General features: G+C 51.1%; 2 protein-coding genes across 2 annotated transcripts; both read left to right on the plus strand.

Moving 5' to 3' along the window:
• Positions 1-3115: 3115 nt before the first annotated feature.
• BDP81DRAFT_500788 (putative polyketide synthase) lies at positions 3116-11612 on the plus strand (the record flags this gene model as incomplete). The annotated part of the gene is made up of 15 exons (XM_060595522.1): positions 3116-3207; positions 3277-3789; positions 3887-4403; positions 4467-4590; positions 4667-4779; positions 4836-5268; positions 5334-7975; positions 8026-8122; positions 8180-8205; positions 8254-9105; positions 9158-9280; positions 9498-9572; positions 9629-9969; positions 10024-10501; positions 10568-11612. The coding sequence occupies 15 exons, from the start codon at positions 3116-3118 to the stop codon at positions 11459-11461; spliced, it is 7320 nt and encodes a 2439-aa protein (XP_060440728.1). The 3' UTR covers positions 11462-11612.
• Positions 11613-14425: 2813 nt separating this feature from the next.
• BDP81DRAFT_464468 (condensation domain-containing protein) lies at positions 14426-15434 on the plus strand (the record flags this gene model as incomplete). Its single annotated transcript, XM_060594156.1, has 2 exons — positions 14426-15208; positions 15381-15434. The coding sequence occupies 2 exons, from the start codon at positions 14426-14428 to the stop codon at positions 15432-15434; spliced, it is 837 nt and encodes a 278-aa protein (XP_060440729.1).
• Positions 15435-16817: the final 1383 nt, after the last annotated feature.

The following is a 16817-nucleotide window of genomic DNA, read 5'->3' on the forward strand; positions in this document are numbered from 1 at the left end:
TATGGAAAGTCTGTCCTAGAGTCCGGCTCGAGTCCCTCCTATATACAAGTCCTGGTCCTGAACATATCCCTCGTCAATGATCAGTTCCTCTGATCGGGTGAGCGCTCATTGTTCGGCATGAGCGCTCATTACTTGGCATGAGCGCTCATGGCCCCACCATGGCCGCTCATGTCTTATCTTATCATCACGTGACTTGTACCATAGTTCTTCCGTTCCGTGAGAGGGTGCCTAGTGTCCCTTGTCTCCTGCATATGTGGTGTGTTGTAACCGCCGCGAGCCTGCGGGGCAGGTCCTGTTCTTGGTCATGCATGTTGGGTCGTAACAGTAGGATAGATAAGATCCTCATTGCCAAGAAAGCAACTAAAGGACAAGATATCCCTTAAGGTAAGATATATTATATTTTTATTTTAAGTAGGAAGGTATAATATTATAAACTAGTTAACTAGTTAGTTATCTTTTAAGAATTTTTATATTAATTAGTTCTTCTAGGTTAACTAGTTTACTTAGAAAGTGTCGTATGGTCACAATGTGGGCATCGAGATGTTTAATAGAGAACGGTTATCCATTGAAAGTAGAGAATAGGTACGAGGCTCGCTCTAAAATAGGTGATGCGAGCGAGTGTGGGCCTCGGTGATTATGTAACCGAGGTCACGTGACGGGTAGTGAGGCCACAGATGGTTGAAGCCATCACGACAGAAAGATAATAATATTATACTCTTCTTGATAACGGTCTTTTAAAAAGGCCAGGATGTTATTTAGAGCCGGTGCCGACCGGCCGGAAATACTATTATAAAGCGGGCTACCTAGAAAGTCTTTGGCGCCGACGTCTAGAAGAACCTGCTAGTACTAGTACTAGTAGATAAGTATAATTATAATGTTACGGCCAGCTAGTCGTAGGGGTAGTTTGCAGAAGTTGAGGCTGCGGAACTGGTAACAGTAATCGTAGTCGGGGATAGCTTCAGGGAAGCTATGTCTGTCAATCGTAAGGGTAGGTAAGGCTTCGGTGATCAATCGTAGTCTTGTCAAGGTAGTAGCTGAAAGCGGATGTTAATCCTGATACGAAGTTAATTGCTGAAGAAGCTATGGAAAGTCTGTCCTAGAGCCCAGCTCGAGTCCATCCTTATATACAAGTCCGATCCTAACTGAGCAGTGCTGAACAGTCCACTTTGTCTGGATATGTTGGATATGCCGAATATCCAACATATCCTTGACTCGGTTGGATATGTCGCATATCCAACATATCCTTATCCCTTATCATATCTCTTATCATCACGTGACTTGTACCATAGTTCTTCCGTTCCTGGGGTTTCCCCAATGTTCCGTCCCGTCCTGCATATATGATGCGCCGTAGCCGCTAGGCGTCAGCGGGGCACGCCCTGGTCTTCATGTTGGGTCGTAACATATAAGATGAATAGCGTTAATATTAATAACTAGATAAGGTCCTATTATTAATAAGGCGCGAGGGGGATGGTAGGTAATTACTTAAGAGTTTTTATTAAAAGTAATAATCATGAATAGCTATCTATTATAGCTCTAAGGTAAGCCTAGTTAATAATCTATTAGAAAGTAGTATTAATAGCGGTAACTGCTTCTAACCTAGCTTATTTAGTAGTGTGACATTTCCTATCAGCACACTTGGTGCTACGGTCACGTGATAAGCGTGGCCTCTGTACTTAAGACGGTCTGACCGTGACCCTCCACATAAGGGGGTCAACCTTGAAGACACACATCACCCATGACCTACCATTGACGTTCACTTGCTCTTTCGCTTTGCTCTTTCGCTTGCTCTTCTGCGCGTGCTTCAATCGCTTTGCTCATTTCGCACTCTCCTGCCCGTAACTACACAGTCAGGCCACAGTCTTACCCCCTCTGTCAGAGACGGCCCTGTCAGAGAGACTGTGTCAAGTAGTTTGGACTATTGGTAAGAGGTCGGTAAAGATTATGACCTAAATAAATAAGAGATAAAAGAAATACCTTTATTCCTTGGTAGTACTATCGTAAGGGATCAAGAAAATCCTGTTCGCCTGACTCCTATTATAATAATATAATAATATTACGATCCCGCTAGGCTCGAGGCGAGATATCTGGTAATAACCTTAGAAAGCTACAAAGGTATGTTCGAAAAGGCTACTTAGATTATAATATATTATTATAGTTAGTTATACCGACCGAGATTACTAGTACCTTTCGTATAACCTAAATATATAGACAATATAAGTACCTTAAAACGTGCCTAATTATTGGCTGACACAGATGAGCCTGTATGCCCTTATTGGCTGTACCCCGCACAAGGGCTCCGCTGACGTTAAGCAGCAGTCAATGGGATAAGCACTAGATCAGTATGTAACCCAAAAGAACGGACACTGTCCCATTGTCTCGCACCTCGAACGCAATCAGTGACACGTAAGCTGCATGAGGCACTTAACATGTCCTGGCATTGGTAAAATAATCTGACTCAGGAGGATGGCCTGGGTGCTTTCGCTGATGCGGTCCCTATACGCTGCTTAGTGGCGTTTTTGTTCCTCCTTGGATTCACTGATGCTCGTGGATACTGAGCACTGCCTAGAATGTAGCCGGAAATGGGCAGATATGAACATTTCTAACCTGGACAAGCCTATGATTGTCTCTCGTAAGAAGGTGGGGTGGGGAAAAGTACTCCTATAGAGCCAGTTGTTAGAAAATCAACTATTGAAATCCTTGACCAATACAGCAACGGCACCAACAGAGTCTTACTATCAATAAAGTGTAATAAACAGGCAATGAAACCAAGCCTCTCCTCTCATTGAAGACTGGTCTATTATCGGATCTTCACCTTCGGTTAACCTCATTGCAAAGTAAAGTGGAACTCTAGACTACGGGAACCCCGTCGCCATATTCCCTCTAGTTGACTACGTAGCACCGAGGGGATTCGTGGACCAAAGCTCAATCATTTCCCGTTGGATTTGTATCCTGGTTTGGGTTTCCGCGCTTTACTCGAAGCACTACTTGTGTCAAGCACTCTACAGCCTACCTCATTCACAAGTTATTTGCAAGCAGCCCTCGGTATTTCGTCTGCTCATCTACGAGTCAACCACATGAACCATTGCTAAGCATTACATCGATAACATACACCACTATGTTCGCGCCATCCGTCAAGACTTACGAGGTGACCAGACGTATGGATGAATTTGACGGAGAAGAATTCGACGAAGACTCAGGAAATACAGAGTCCGGCCCCTCTATAACTTCCTCGGGCGCCATTGGCATGAGCAATGAAACACCAGCCACCCCGAATAGTGAGGCCATCCTTGAAACACACCTGGAGCCGATCGCTATTGTTGGCATCGGCTTGAGATTACCCGGCAACGTCTCCACGACTGAAGACTTTTGGGATCTTTTGGTCAACAAGAAAAGCACCAGATGCCGAGTACCCGAGAGCCGCTTCAATGTAGACGCATTCTACAGCCATTTCGGAAAGCCGGGCACCGTGAATAGCAAGTACGGCCACTACCTCGACTGCGACATCGAAAGAATGGATGCTTCCTTCTTTTCCATGAGTAAGGCCGAAGTTGAGAAGCTCGATCCCCATCAGAGACTTCTCCTCGAGGTCGTTTGGGAATGCATGGAGAATAGCGGCCAGAGGAACTGGCGTGGCGCGAACATTGGCTGTTACGTTGGTGTCTACGGCGATGACTGGTTAGATCTCTCTGCAAAAGATCCTCAGCGTTTGGGAATGTACCGAATTACCAGCTCTGCAGAGTTCGGCGTTGCGAATCGGTTATCGTACGAATTTGACCTCAAGGGGCCGAGGTAAGACCCGTCAGGCTTGATGCACACAACAATACCTTTTTTCGCTAGGAAACATCAAGAACCAGACCAGCCAAAACTAACAATGCTTCTCTCACAGTATGACAATTCGCACTGCATGCTCTTCCTCGCTGGTGGGATTACACGAAGCATGTCAAGCTATCTACTCAGGATCATGCGACTCTGCCGTGGTGGCCGGTGCAAACATTATCGTCTCTCCGACCCTCGCCGTTACACTGACTGAGCAAGGCGTCATCTCGCCTTCGGGTTTATGTCGATCATTTGATGGCAAGGCCGATGGATACGTCCGAGGCGAGGCGGTCAACGCAGTCTACGTAAAGAAACTGAGCGATGCCCTGCGAGACGGCGATCCTATCCGTGGCGTGATTAGGGCCACCGGTACCAACTTTGACGGCAAAACGAGCGGCATCACGAACCCTAGCAGAGAAAGCCAAGAAGAACTCATTCGAAGGACATATCGCGCGGCGAACATCCCGAACCCTGGGGATACGGGCTTCGTGGAATGCCACGGGACCGGCACGACGGTGGGTGACCCCTTGGAGACGACCGCTGTTGGGAGAGTATTTGGCGGACGAGGCGATGTCCTAATCGGCTCTGTAAGTTGATTCGATTCACCATGTTTCGAAAATGATATCATTGCTGACATACGCTATCCACAGGTCAAACCAAATGTTGGGCATTCCGAGGGGGCATCAGGACTCACCAGCCTGATCAAGGCCGTCTTGGGGCTGGAGAAGGAAACGATTCCGCCAAACATCAACTTTTCTGATCCAAACCCAAATAGTAGGTTCATCTTATGGTCTCAGGTGTCTCTTGAATTATTCTTGATCATGTGCTCATGTGATTATTCAACTTATAGTAAGATGGCAAGAGTTTGGCCTCCGAGTGCCAACAGAGGCTTTACCATGGCCTACAGGCCGTGTAGCTCGCGTGTCAGTGAACAATTTTGGAATTGGCGGCACAAATGCACACGTAAGAACATCTTTGCTATCCAGTAGTGTTGACGACTTGGACTCATATTGTTCCAGGTAATTTTAGATTCAGCGAAGCTGTTCCAGAGGGAGAACGCAAAAACCGCAGCGCACCGACATCATCTCCTCTTGTTCTCTGCTCAAAATCCTGAATCTCTAAAGAGCCAGATCTCCCAGGTCGAGGAGTACGCCCGCAGGCATGAAGACCACATTGCGAACATCTCTTACACGCTGGGTGCCCGGCGTGAGCAGCTGGCCTATCGAACGTTCACGGTCACCCAAGATGGTTGTCCGTTTCAACCCTCCCCGGTAGTTCATAGCACGGAAAAGATTCCTAGATACGTCAACTTCGTCTTCACCGGTCAGGGCGCTCAATGGGCCAACATGGCCATTGATCTACTGGGCGACTTCCCCTCGTTCCTTGCCGATATCAAACACATGGACAGAATGCTCCAAGAGTTGCATCACGCACCACTATGGTCAATGGAGGGTAAGAATTGGACGATCAACGAGCAGCTGAGAGGTCTAAGCTAACCACTCAATATTCTGCAATAGAGGAACTCAAACGTCCCCAGCATCAGAGCAGAATTGACCAGCCAGAGTTTGCGCAACCCATCTGCACCGCTATCCAAATCGGAGTTGTTCATTTGCTAAGATCATGGAACGTTCGGCCAGTGGCTGTAGTAGGCCACTCGAGCGGCGAAATCGCTGCAGCATATGCCGCTGGTCTGCTGACCCTTGATGCAGCCATCGCCGCTGCATACTACCGTGGACAGGTTACAAAGGAGCAACTTCGCTCTGGGGCCATGGCTGCAGTTGGACTTGGTCCTTGCGCTGTGAAGGAGTATCTGGAAACAGGCGTTGTTGTTGCTTGCGAGAACAGCGGGACCAGCTCAACTCTCTCCGGCGATGCGGATGCCCTAGACTCGGTTCTCGAGAAGATCAAGCTTGGCAGACCTGGGTGCTTTGTACGCAAGCTTAAAGTCGACAAAGCCTATCACTCACACCATATGCAAGAAGTCGGCGATTTGTATGAGACGCTTCTCCAGAGCTCCATGGCGCATGATGTGCTGCCCGACGGCGACGACGGCGACAACGACCACAACAAGAAGTCGCCCATCGCCATGTTTTCATCAGTCACTGGTAATAGAGCCACGAAGTCACAGCTAGAGCCGTCATACTGGAGGATGAACCTCGAATCCCCCGTTTTGTTCTCCTCTGCAGTGCGGTCCATGTTGTTGTCTACAACAGAAGACGTTTTGTGCCTTGAAATCGGACCTCATTCTGCACTGTCGGGTCCTCTTCGCGATATAATTAAATCCGTCGACTTACAGAACTCGGTCATATACGTGCCCACTCTGCTCCGGAAACAGAACAGCACACAGTCACTGCTTTCTTGCTTGGGACAACTCTTCCAGCATTCCGTCTGCGTCGACATACCGACCACGCCGGAGAGCACTGTTCTCACCGACCTGCCCAATTACCCCTGGCAACGCGAGGAAACGTACTGGAACGAAAGCCGTGTATCGCGGGAATGGCGTCTGCGCAAGTTTCCTCCACACGAACTTCTCGGCATCCGTGTTCTTGAGAGCGACAGTACAAGGCCGACATGGAGGAACGTGCTGAAATTGAACGACGTCCCTTGGATCCCAGACCACCGAATCAAAGACGATATCGTGCTTCCAGCTGCCGCTTATCTGTCCATGGCCGGAGAAGCGGTTCGACAAATTGCAGACCGTCCTATGACCGATTTCTCTCTCCGACAAGTCAACATCAAAGCTGCGCTTGTCCTACAAGAAGCGGATGGTACGGAGATCATAACACATTTAGCCCCCGTGCGCCTCACATCGAGTCTGGATTCAGCCTGGTACGAATTCACCATTGTCTCTCAGCGTGGCACCGCCTGGGTCGAACACTGCAGCGGACAGGTCAAAGCTGGCAACGGAGTGCCCATCATCGTGGATGACATGGAAACTCCTCAACACCCTCGATTCGTGTCAAGCCAGGCACTATACAGAAGTATGAGAAGCGTTGGTCTCAACTACGGCCCTCGGTTTGAAGGACTGAAGGACATATCTGCAAAGCCAGGCTCGGGCTGTATCACCGCAAGCATTGACGATGATCACGACCCAAGCGAAGACAGCTACCTGCTGCACCCGACGACAATAGACTTCTGTTTACAGCTACAAATCGTTGCAGCAGCAGAGGGACTCCCGCGTCAAATCAAGCACATCTGCATGCCTACATACATTGAAAAAATGTACGTAGGGCAAGGCTCCTCGGAGATGGTGATTACAGGACATGCCACCTCGTCTTTCGAGGGAACTATCCATGGCTCCGCGAAAGCAATAGGAGATGACGTTTTGGCATTGTCGATAACAAATGCACGCTTCAGCGTTCTCAATGACAGTGGCTTTGACCAAGATATAGATACGGTGGCGGCAGCACAGCTACAGTGGAAACCCGACGTGGAGTTCGAGTCCCCGGCTGATCTCATCCGTCCGCGCAAGTGCCTCCGGGAGGTGTTGGCGAAGCTCGAGAGACTCACCCTTCTATCCGTCATCAAGACTCTTCATCTTGTCAAGGACACGCAGATCACTGGTCATCTGTACCGATTCCGTTACTGGTTGGCAGATCAGCGTACAAGAGCCGCAAAGGGCCTATATCGCCATGTCAGCGATGCCAAGGCATTGACCTGTCTTACTGAGCCCGAACTATCTGCGGAGATCGAGGCCACAATGGAAGGCGTGCGTAGAACGAGTGGCTTGGAGGTTGCTGAACTCATTGAGAGAGCCATGTCAAACGCCCTAAGGATTTTCAACGGCGATGTCAAACCAATCGAGGTTCTGATGGAGAATGACGGCCTTGGAAACATCTATAAGTTCATCCAGTCCCTCTGTGACGGGACGCCCTTTTTCGAGCTTTTAAGTCACGCTAACCCGGGAATGAAGGTGCTGGAGATCGGCGCCGGGACTGGAGGCACCACGGCGGAGATCCTCCGTGGCTTCACCAGCGATGTGGGCGAGCGCATGTATGCGCAGTACGACTTCACAGATATCTCCACTGGCTTCTTCGCGGCAGCGCAAGAGCGGTTCAAAGACTACAGCAATATCGAATGCAAGGTGCTTGATATCAGCAAGGACCCGATTGCGCAGGGCTTCGAGGCCGAATCTTACGATTTCATCATTGCGTCCAACGTCAGTAACTCATACAACCAAAGCATCAAGTTCATCTGACGTATCTTTAGGTCCTTCATGCCACTCCACGTATCCAGGCAACACTGAGGAACGTCCGCAAGCTAATCAAGCCGGGTGGCAGGCTCTTCCTTCAAGAGCTGAGTCCAGGTAAGACTGAGAGAGGTTAGTAGTCGGTCAAGGCATATTTTGGCTAACCATTACCAGAATGGCGTATGATCAATTTTATAATGGTATGAAAACCTCCACGAGACCATAGACGTACCACTGACAGAAAAAAGGGCTTCCTCCCTGGCTGGTGGCTAGGTGTATCGGACGACCGACCTGAACCATACATTTCTCCAGCTCGATGGGACTTGGAGCTGCGAGACGCCGGGTTTTCGGGGACTGATGCTGTGGTGTACGACGATGAGTATCCCTATCAGATCAACGCCAACATGATCTCGTCGACTATTGTTCCGGCCCTCCTACCCAAAGATGTTTCCATTCTTGCTGGGCCTGGCTCTGTTCTAGCCAGTCTCCTACGAGACACTCTAGCCATGCGGGGCTACACAGTGCACTTATCATCTCTTAACGACATTCCGAAACCCGACATGGATATCATTTCGCTTCTAGACCTGGAGTTGCCCTACTTCCATGACGTTTCGGAGGAGAGGTTGAAGAAGCTGCAAGCCTACTTGGGCGCGCTGTCCCCCGATACTGACATCTTGTGGGTCACTGGACACTCACAAGTCAGCTGCGACGACCCGCGGTACGCGATGTGTATCGGCGCCATCCGAACCGTTCGTTCGGAACTCTCGTTGGAGATTTCTACGTTGGAAATCGACGTTCGAAGTGCTCCTGACACTGAGAAGGTTGCTGATGTGTTCCTCAAAATAAGACGTCGGTCGTCGCCCTCGGGCTTGGATCCCGATCGAGAGTTCGCAGTGCTTGACGACAAGATCGTCATCCCGCGGTACAACTGGATTAACGTGCGGGAGAAGCGCGTTGGAAGTACCGAAAACAGCACAGTAAAGCTCGAAACAGGTCGTGCAGGACAGCTTCGAAGTCTGCAGTGGGTCCCCAAAGCCGTCGTTGACCTGTTCGACCACGAGATTGCAATCGAGCCCATTGCAGTGGGAATGAACTTCAAGGTAGCTTCTGCGGTTGATGGGACCTTTCACTATGGATACTGACATGAGGTAGGACATAATGGTGTCTATGAGGCTGATCGAGGCGGCCACACCCGACCTCGGTTTGGAATGCGCCGGTATAGTCCGCGAGACTGGACCCGGCGTTGAAGATTACAACGTGGGCGATCGAGTCATGGCATTTACTCACGGCTGCTTTGCCTCAAGGGTCGTTTGCTCCACAGATGAAGTGGTCACCATGCCGGAAACACTTTCCTTTGAGGAGGCTGCAACGGTGCCTTGTGTCTACTCAACCGTGATACACTCGTTGCTCACTATTGGAGGCCTTGAACGAGATCAGGTAAGGGCGCTTCAACACTGGATTGAGAGGCCACATGCTAATCGAATTGTTCTAGTCCGTATTGATCCATTCCGCAAGTGGCGGTGTCGGAATTGCCGCAATACAGATCTGCAAGATGATTGGAGCCAATGTATTTCGAACCCTGTCATCAACACCTTGTTGAGTTGTGCTAACATCAAAGTCCAGATATATGCCACAGTTGGTAGTCCTGCCAAGGTCCAGACTCTTGTCAGTGATTTCGGCATACCACGGAGTCACATCTTCAGCTCAAGAGACTCGTCCTTCTACTCGGGTGTTATGGCCTCAACCAATGGTTCGGGTGTTGATTTGGTGTTGAATTCCCTGTCAGGCGAGCTCCTACACCTCTCGTGGAAGTGTGTTGCCAAGTTCGGCAAGATGCTGGAGCTCGGAAAGCAAGACTTTCAAGGTCACGCGATGCTTGGGATGGATACCTTTGAGGCAAACCGAACCTTTTGCGGAATCGACCTTTCGCAGCTGGCTCTGGAGAGGCCAAAGGTCCTCAGAGGGTATGTAACACCACAGCCAGACTTGAGCTCGCTTCAGGTGTTGACGAACTACAGGTTACTCCAACGTTGCAAGAGCCTTCTTGAGGAAGGCAGTATCAAGCCTCTCAAGCCGATCACCAACTTCAAAGCACAGCACGTTGTCGAGGCCTTTAAGTATCTGCAAGCAGGAAGTCACATTGGGAAGGTAGTCGTCACAATGCCCGATGACATCAGCGAGCTACCGCTGGCGTCCGTTGCTCCCAATACCCGATTCCGCCACGATGCGTCGTACCTCCTGATCGGCGGTCTCGGTGGGCTCGGCCGCACTATCTCAACGTGGATGGTAGAGAACGGCGCTCGTCACATCGCCTATCTATCGAGGTCGGCGGGACAGTCGAACCAGGACAAGGCCTTTATCCACGAGTTGGAATCTCAGGGTTGCACAGTGCAGTGCTTCATTGGGAGGGTCGAGGACCCAGAGGCCGTGACGAGGGCAGTCCAGAACGCGTCCAAGCCGATAGCAGGAGTGCTTCATATGTCTTTGGTGTTGAGGGTACGGAACCCATCGCCCCTTCTGGTAAAACTGTGCAGAGAAGCTGACCATTAATGCAACGTATAGGACCGCAACATTCTGAATTACACCCACGAGGACTGGCACGCAGCTATCAAGCCAAAGGTGGACGGCGCATGGAACCTACACCATGCGTTAGCCGATACGAAACTGGACTTCTTTGTCCTTTTCAGTTCGATCTCCTATGTTATCGGCCAGGCAGGTCAGGCCAACTACGCTGCCGCAAATGGATTCCTCGCCGCTTTTGCCCAATACCGCCATGCGCGGGGCTTCCCGGCGTCTGTCTTGGACATTGGGATCATGGAGGGCGCCGGGTACATTTCAGAAAACTCGACTGTTCTTGAACACTTCAAGGCGCTGAACTACCTCACGCTGAAAGAGGAAGACCTTCTACAAGCCTTGGCATACTCGTTAACGCACCAAGGATCGCCGACGCCGGCATCCAATGGAAAATACGTCAACGTGGCCCAGATCGCAGTCGGCCTGGGCAGCAGCAAGGCTCTCGATGACCCAAGCAACCGGATCTCATGGAAGAGGGATGTCCGAATGACGGCAGCTCACATGAAGGACTCGGCATCCACGTCACAGACGGAGCCAGAAAGCCGGGGTCCAGGTCAGTTCTTGGGCGGGCTCGCTTCAAACCTAGCCGCGCTGGACACGACAGAGACGCGGGAGTTTCTGACGGCCCAAATCGGCGAGTCCATATATGGAATGATGATGAAGAAGAAAGAGGACCTTAACGTTGACATACCCCTCGCCGTCCTTGGGGTCGATTCGCTTGTCGCAATTGAGATTCGGGATTGGTGGCACCGCACCTTTGGCTTACATGTCAACGTATTGGAAATCATGGGAGCCAGAAGTATTCGGATGCTTGGGATTATGGCGGTGGATGGTATCAAGCAGGCTCGGCTTCGATCAATTATCGGGGACGCGAATGGGTAGTCCGGTTGTCTTTGCACATGCACGGACACTGGCGTGGAGGGACTAATAAGCTTTTGATGTCGTGTATATGTTTGGTTTCGTTTGTCATAATTATCGGTGAGATTGCCGATTCATGCTTGATACAAGACACAAACGAAATGTTTTCTTCACAGCGGAGTCATGGTTTCTACAGCCCTGAAGAAAAATTGGAGTTGGTGCTCTGGTGTGTAGCGATGAAATCAGCTTGCATTAGAGTAGCAAGTGGTTTACCGTGAGACCGTCGAGTGTGTGATCGTTTGCCATTGGAAGCACAGATTTGCATTTGCTACGGGGGGTATCATAGTAGTAGCTGCAATAGGAGGTGGAGGCAGGGTAATCTGCTCTCCAAAAGCATTGCTCAGGGGTATTGTTACAGGATCCATGCTGAATATTAACATCTTTTTTCCTAATACATTGATAAAGCTTTGATAATCAAGTTCTTTTCAGGCCATCCAATCCACCAAAAAGCCACATGTTACGTTGATAAAGGCTCAAGTCAGTCAAATCGCTTGACTTGAGACCTACTGTTAGATCATCAGTTAGAGGTCTAGATAGCTAGGATTGTCAGACTCAGGCAAGATGTAGAATTTACTGGCCAGTTCTATGCGAGAACAACAGCAGGAAATCACTATTGAATAAGTAACAATCAATCAAACGTACAAAGAATTGTTGTATGGCGAGAAAATGTATGTCTTTTCTCTTGCATTACTCTGTTAACCTAACAGCAATCCCTACAACCTATTCTTACGAGGTTTTGCCCCTTGTCGTTTCCCTTGTGGCGGTATTACCTATTACGATATACTCCGGACGGTTACTGGAACGTTGTGTAAACCAGAAGCCTGCGGGCTCTGGGTCGAAGGATAGGGGATACTGGCGGAATTGCGTTCTAGGGACGACCATAGCACTGTCTCGGGCAAGCCAGCGGCACCCAGAGACAGGTTAAACACATAGTTGCCTTTGGGCACGATTTGGAGGACGAGCTGGACTGTATCTAGTGATAGCTATAGGCCTACGGCCCTCCACGCCATATACCCTTCGGGAGGTCTGCCGCAAGGGCGGCTGCGCCCTTGCCACCACGGCGTTAAAAATACAACAACAACAACAACAAAATTGACTTCAAGGCGCCCAGGGGCCCGTATATTTTGGTGGGCTGCCTATTTTTTCCTTGGCGGTGCTTTGCACCCTTCTAAGCTGCAATGGACCATCGATGGCTACCTAGTACAAATTGAATCAGGCATCAGTGTTACCCACCTTCCATCTGAAAGGATTCCCTATACTGCTGTTGGATGAAGCAGGATCCGGCGATTCAGATTCTTCATGCCTGGTAGACGCGATGCAACCCTGAGTGGGACATTTCTGCTTTGGGATGAGGCAGCAAGCCAAGGGATCCGCGAAGGTGGGAAGCCCCTCGTCATGGTCGAATCGGGAAAACCTGTAAGACGAATATTACCAAATATTGCCAGAGAGGAGCTTCTGCCCTCCCTTTTGGACCGACCTTACTGACGTTTGGATGACTATTCGGCTTACTGTCCGCAGCGCCAACCCCAATCGGGCCACGGCCCCATCCGCCCTTCCGGGCCGCCCCCGACCCGCAGACTCCACTCCTCCGTCTCGGACCTGGCTCGGGTGGCTGCAAAACTCCAAGTTCTTGTCAGCTTTTGAAGCCGCTCTGCCTGTCAGGCGTCCCGAGGACAACCGTGATTGGATGTGTCAACGGCTAAACATACAATGGGAATAGACTAACAGGCCACAACCAGAACAATAGAGCACGCAGTGATCATGGCAGCATCCAAATCGGGCCTTTCTGGATCTATGGTGTGGATGGGATGATGAGACGATTTCGAGTCTGACAAGCACTTCTGTATCCGTCTTACTGTTTGTCGGCCCACAAGTTGCCACACTTCAGCCTTGCGTGAATGGTGGCAAGAATAGTATCCCATGTCATGACTACAGCGTCCAGGTGGACTTAGTAGAGCCCGTATTCATGCGCTTGCTCTTTCCCGCTGTTTCTGAGAACCAACACTTCTCAACATTGCGGTTCCTTCAGCTCTGAGTCCTATTCAAGACCAATCACTCAACAAGATAGACGCTTCTTTACTTTGGGAAATAGAGCAAGAAGGAGAAAAGTTAACACTTCACAACCAACCGCAGACGAGCCGCGCCAACTGTACGCACCTACACGAAAAAAAAAACCTAAGAGCAGTAATCAAAATGAGAATTCTGTCGCCGTTCGTCATCGAGCAGCAGCTGATTGGGGATGATGCTATCGATCAGGTCCGTGTTCTGCAGGTGCCTGCAATTGATGGGGCCGAAGCTCAACTGGCCGTTGCCGTCTCTTTGGCGAAATCCGGCGTTGGGGACGAGACAGAGGTTTCCATAATCAAGCGAGTCCGAAAGGACTTGGTAAAGAGGATGAAGGTAGCCGCCAACGGGGACTGGGTCGACAGAAGGGCGATCCCTAAAAAATGGATCATTCTAAAGGAACTCCCCGTAGACGCGGCTGGGCAAGTAGACAGCAACGCTCTCCGACAGCAGCTGAGTGCCAGGCAAGACGCCAGCGTGCCCTTGACCAAGAGACAAAAGTTGAGGCGCGCCATTGCGACCACCCTGCGTCTGCCTCTCTCCGACGTTGTTCCCTCGGCCTCCTTCATCCGTCTCGGCGGCGACTCCATCAGCGCCATCGAAGTCATGGCACGGGCCCTGGACGATCGGGTTGTGGTACGCGTGAGCGATATTATGCGCTGCGAGACCTTCCAAGAGCTCGTCGCAACGGCCACCGTCGAGGACGCCGTTGTCGCCCGCGGCGCCGCCGAGGCCCGGCCCTTCTCTCTCGTTTCCGAACTCGATCTCGACCCCTTCTTGGCCAGCGCTCGCGAGCAGTGTCACCTGTCCAGTGAGACTTCCATCGAGGATGCCTATCCCCTTACGAAACTTCAAGAGGGCTTTATGGCCCTGGCAACGAGACAAGAAGGCTCCTATATCAGCAAATATGCCTTTCCCCTGCCCAAGTACATCGACGCCGCCCGATTCCGGCGAGCCTGGCAGAGGACGCTGTTGCTGTGCACGAACCTGCGTACGCGAATGGTCTTTTTCGGCGGTTCATCTTACCAGGTTGTCGTCGAAGAACCTGTTGTCTGGGACGAGACCTTGGGAAGCACCGTGGGATCGGCTATCAACGCGATGAACACCGCCAAGATGACGTACGGCTCGAAGCTATGCCGCTACGGATTAGCCAAGGGCTCTGACGACCAGGACTATTTCATCTGGCTCATCCATCATTCCATCTACGATGGCTGGTCGATGCGCCTCATTGTTGAAACGCTCCATCGTCTGTACTATGGAGCCGAAATCCCGCCCATGTCCCCCTTTTCGGGAATCATCGATTACGTGCAGAACATGGACCTGGAATCCACTGGCGTTTATTGGAAAACCCAGCTCGCCGACGCGAAGAGACCGACTTTTCCTCTCATTCCGTCCGACATGACAACTTCGTCGACGAATAACGGCGCCGCGGGGACGGTGACACGGCTCGAGAACCACATGATTCCCCTACAAGACTCAACTGGAGTGGCATTGACCAAAGCAACTGTCATGCGCGCCGCGTGGGCTTTGCTACTGGCGCGATACTGTGATTCGGATGATGTTTGCTTCGGCACCACCGTCTCCGGTCGTCAAGCACCTGTCCGGGGCGTCCAGAGGATTCCTGGTCCGCTCATTGCCAGTGTCCCTGTTCGTATTCGGCTTGATCGCACGCAGTCTGTCGTCGCCTTTCTACAAGGCATCCAGGACCAAGCAAATGGGATGACCGCCCATGAGCAATATGGCCTGCAGAGTATCGCCAAGCTCAGTCCCGAAGCGCAGGATGTCTGCGACTTTTCTAGTCTGCTCGTTATCCAACCAGACAGGATTCTCGGCTACCCAGACGTTGCCGGCCTTCGCGTATTGCTTCCTTTGAACGAGGCAAACTTTGGCCCCGATCAGATGCTTGAGGGTTACTACAACTACCCTCTTGTCCTGCAGGTCCATCTGTTTGAAAATCAGGCAGAGCTCTCTGTGACCTACGACTCACGAGTCTTGTCTCAGACCCAGGTGCAAGCGCTGTGTTACCAGTACGACCACATCGTCCAGCAGCTGCTAAATTCCAAGGATATCGTGCTGGGAGATATTGCCCTGGCTGGACTGTGGGATATGGAGCAAGCTCTCGAATGGAACAGCGAAAAAGACCCGGAAATTGTTTCGTCCTGCGTCCATGAGCTCATCCACGAACACGCACAAGTCCGACCAAATGCGCCAGCGATTTCCGCCTGGGATGGTGAACTGTCGTATCGCCAGTTGGAAGAGGCGGCAGACAGGCTTGCTTTATACATGCTCGATAAATTTGGTCTCGTAGAGGACAGTCTCGTCCACGTGTGTTTTGAGAAATCTGTTTGGTTCTTTGTCTCGATACTGGCGATTAATAAGGCGGGCTGCGCCTGGGTTCCCCTCGATCCTGCGCATCCGCTCGATCGTCAAAAACAGGTGGTACATCAAACACAGGCAGGACTAGCATTGACATCCCCCACGACAAGAAGCATATGCGCAGACATAGTGCCTAACGTGCTGGTGGTCTCATCCAACTTGGATGCAATGCTTCAGGGGAACCCATCGCTCCGAATCGACACTACGACCTCGAGCCGCTCTCTTCCCAAGGTCAGCTCTCGCACGGCATCGTACGTGCTGTTCACATCTGGTAGTACGGGAACGCCAAAAGGCTTGGTGATGGAGCACCAGTCCGTCTGCACCAGTCAAAGATGCATTGGCCAAAGAGTAGGCATATCCCCTGCCACGCGGATGTTGCAGTTTGCATCATACGTGTTCGACGCCTGCATCGGAGAAGCAATCGGGACCCTTACAGCCGGTGGCTGCGTCTGCGTACCGTCCGATGAAGTACGCATGAACAACATCACCGACTTCATAACCCAAAACTCGATTAATACCGCCCTGCTCACACCGTCCTTTATCAGAACGATTCGACCTGCCGACGTGCCAACCTTGCGGGTCCTGATGCTCGCCGGTGAAGCTGTTGGACGAGATATTCTCGATACGTGGTTTCAACCCGGCAAGATCCGGCTGTTCAATGGTTGGGGCCCGGCAGAGACCTGCGTCTTTAGCACTCTCCACGAGTGGCAATCTGTGGACGAGTCTCCGCGCACCATTGGAAGGCCTGTCGCCGGCTTCTGCTGGATCGTCGATCCGTCAAACCCAGAGCGCCTAGCGCCAGTAGGCTGTCTGGGCGAAGTCGTCATCCAGGGCCCTACAATCCTGAGAGAATATCTGGCTGACCCGACTCGTACTGCGG

Source organism: Colletotrichum phormii, assembly GCF_030913505.1.
Source record: "Colletotrichum phormii strain CBS 102054 chromosome Unknown BDP81scaffold_23, whole genome shotgun sequence".
Lineage (NCBI taxonomy): Eukaryota > Fungi > Ascomycota > Sordariomycetes > Glomerellales > Glomerellaceae > Colletotrichum > Colletotrichum phormii.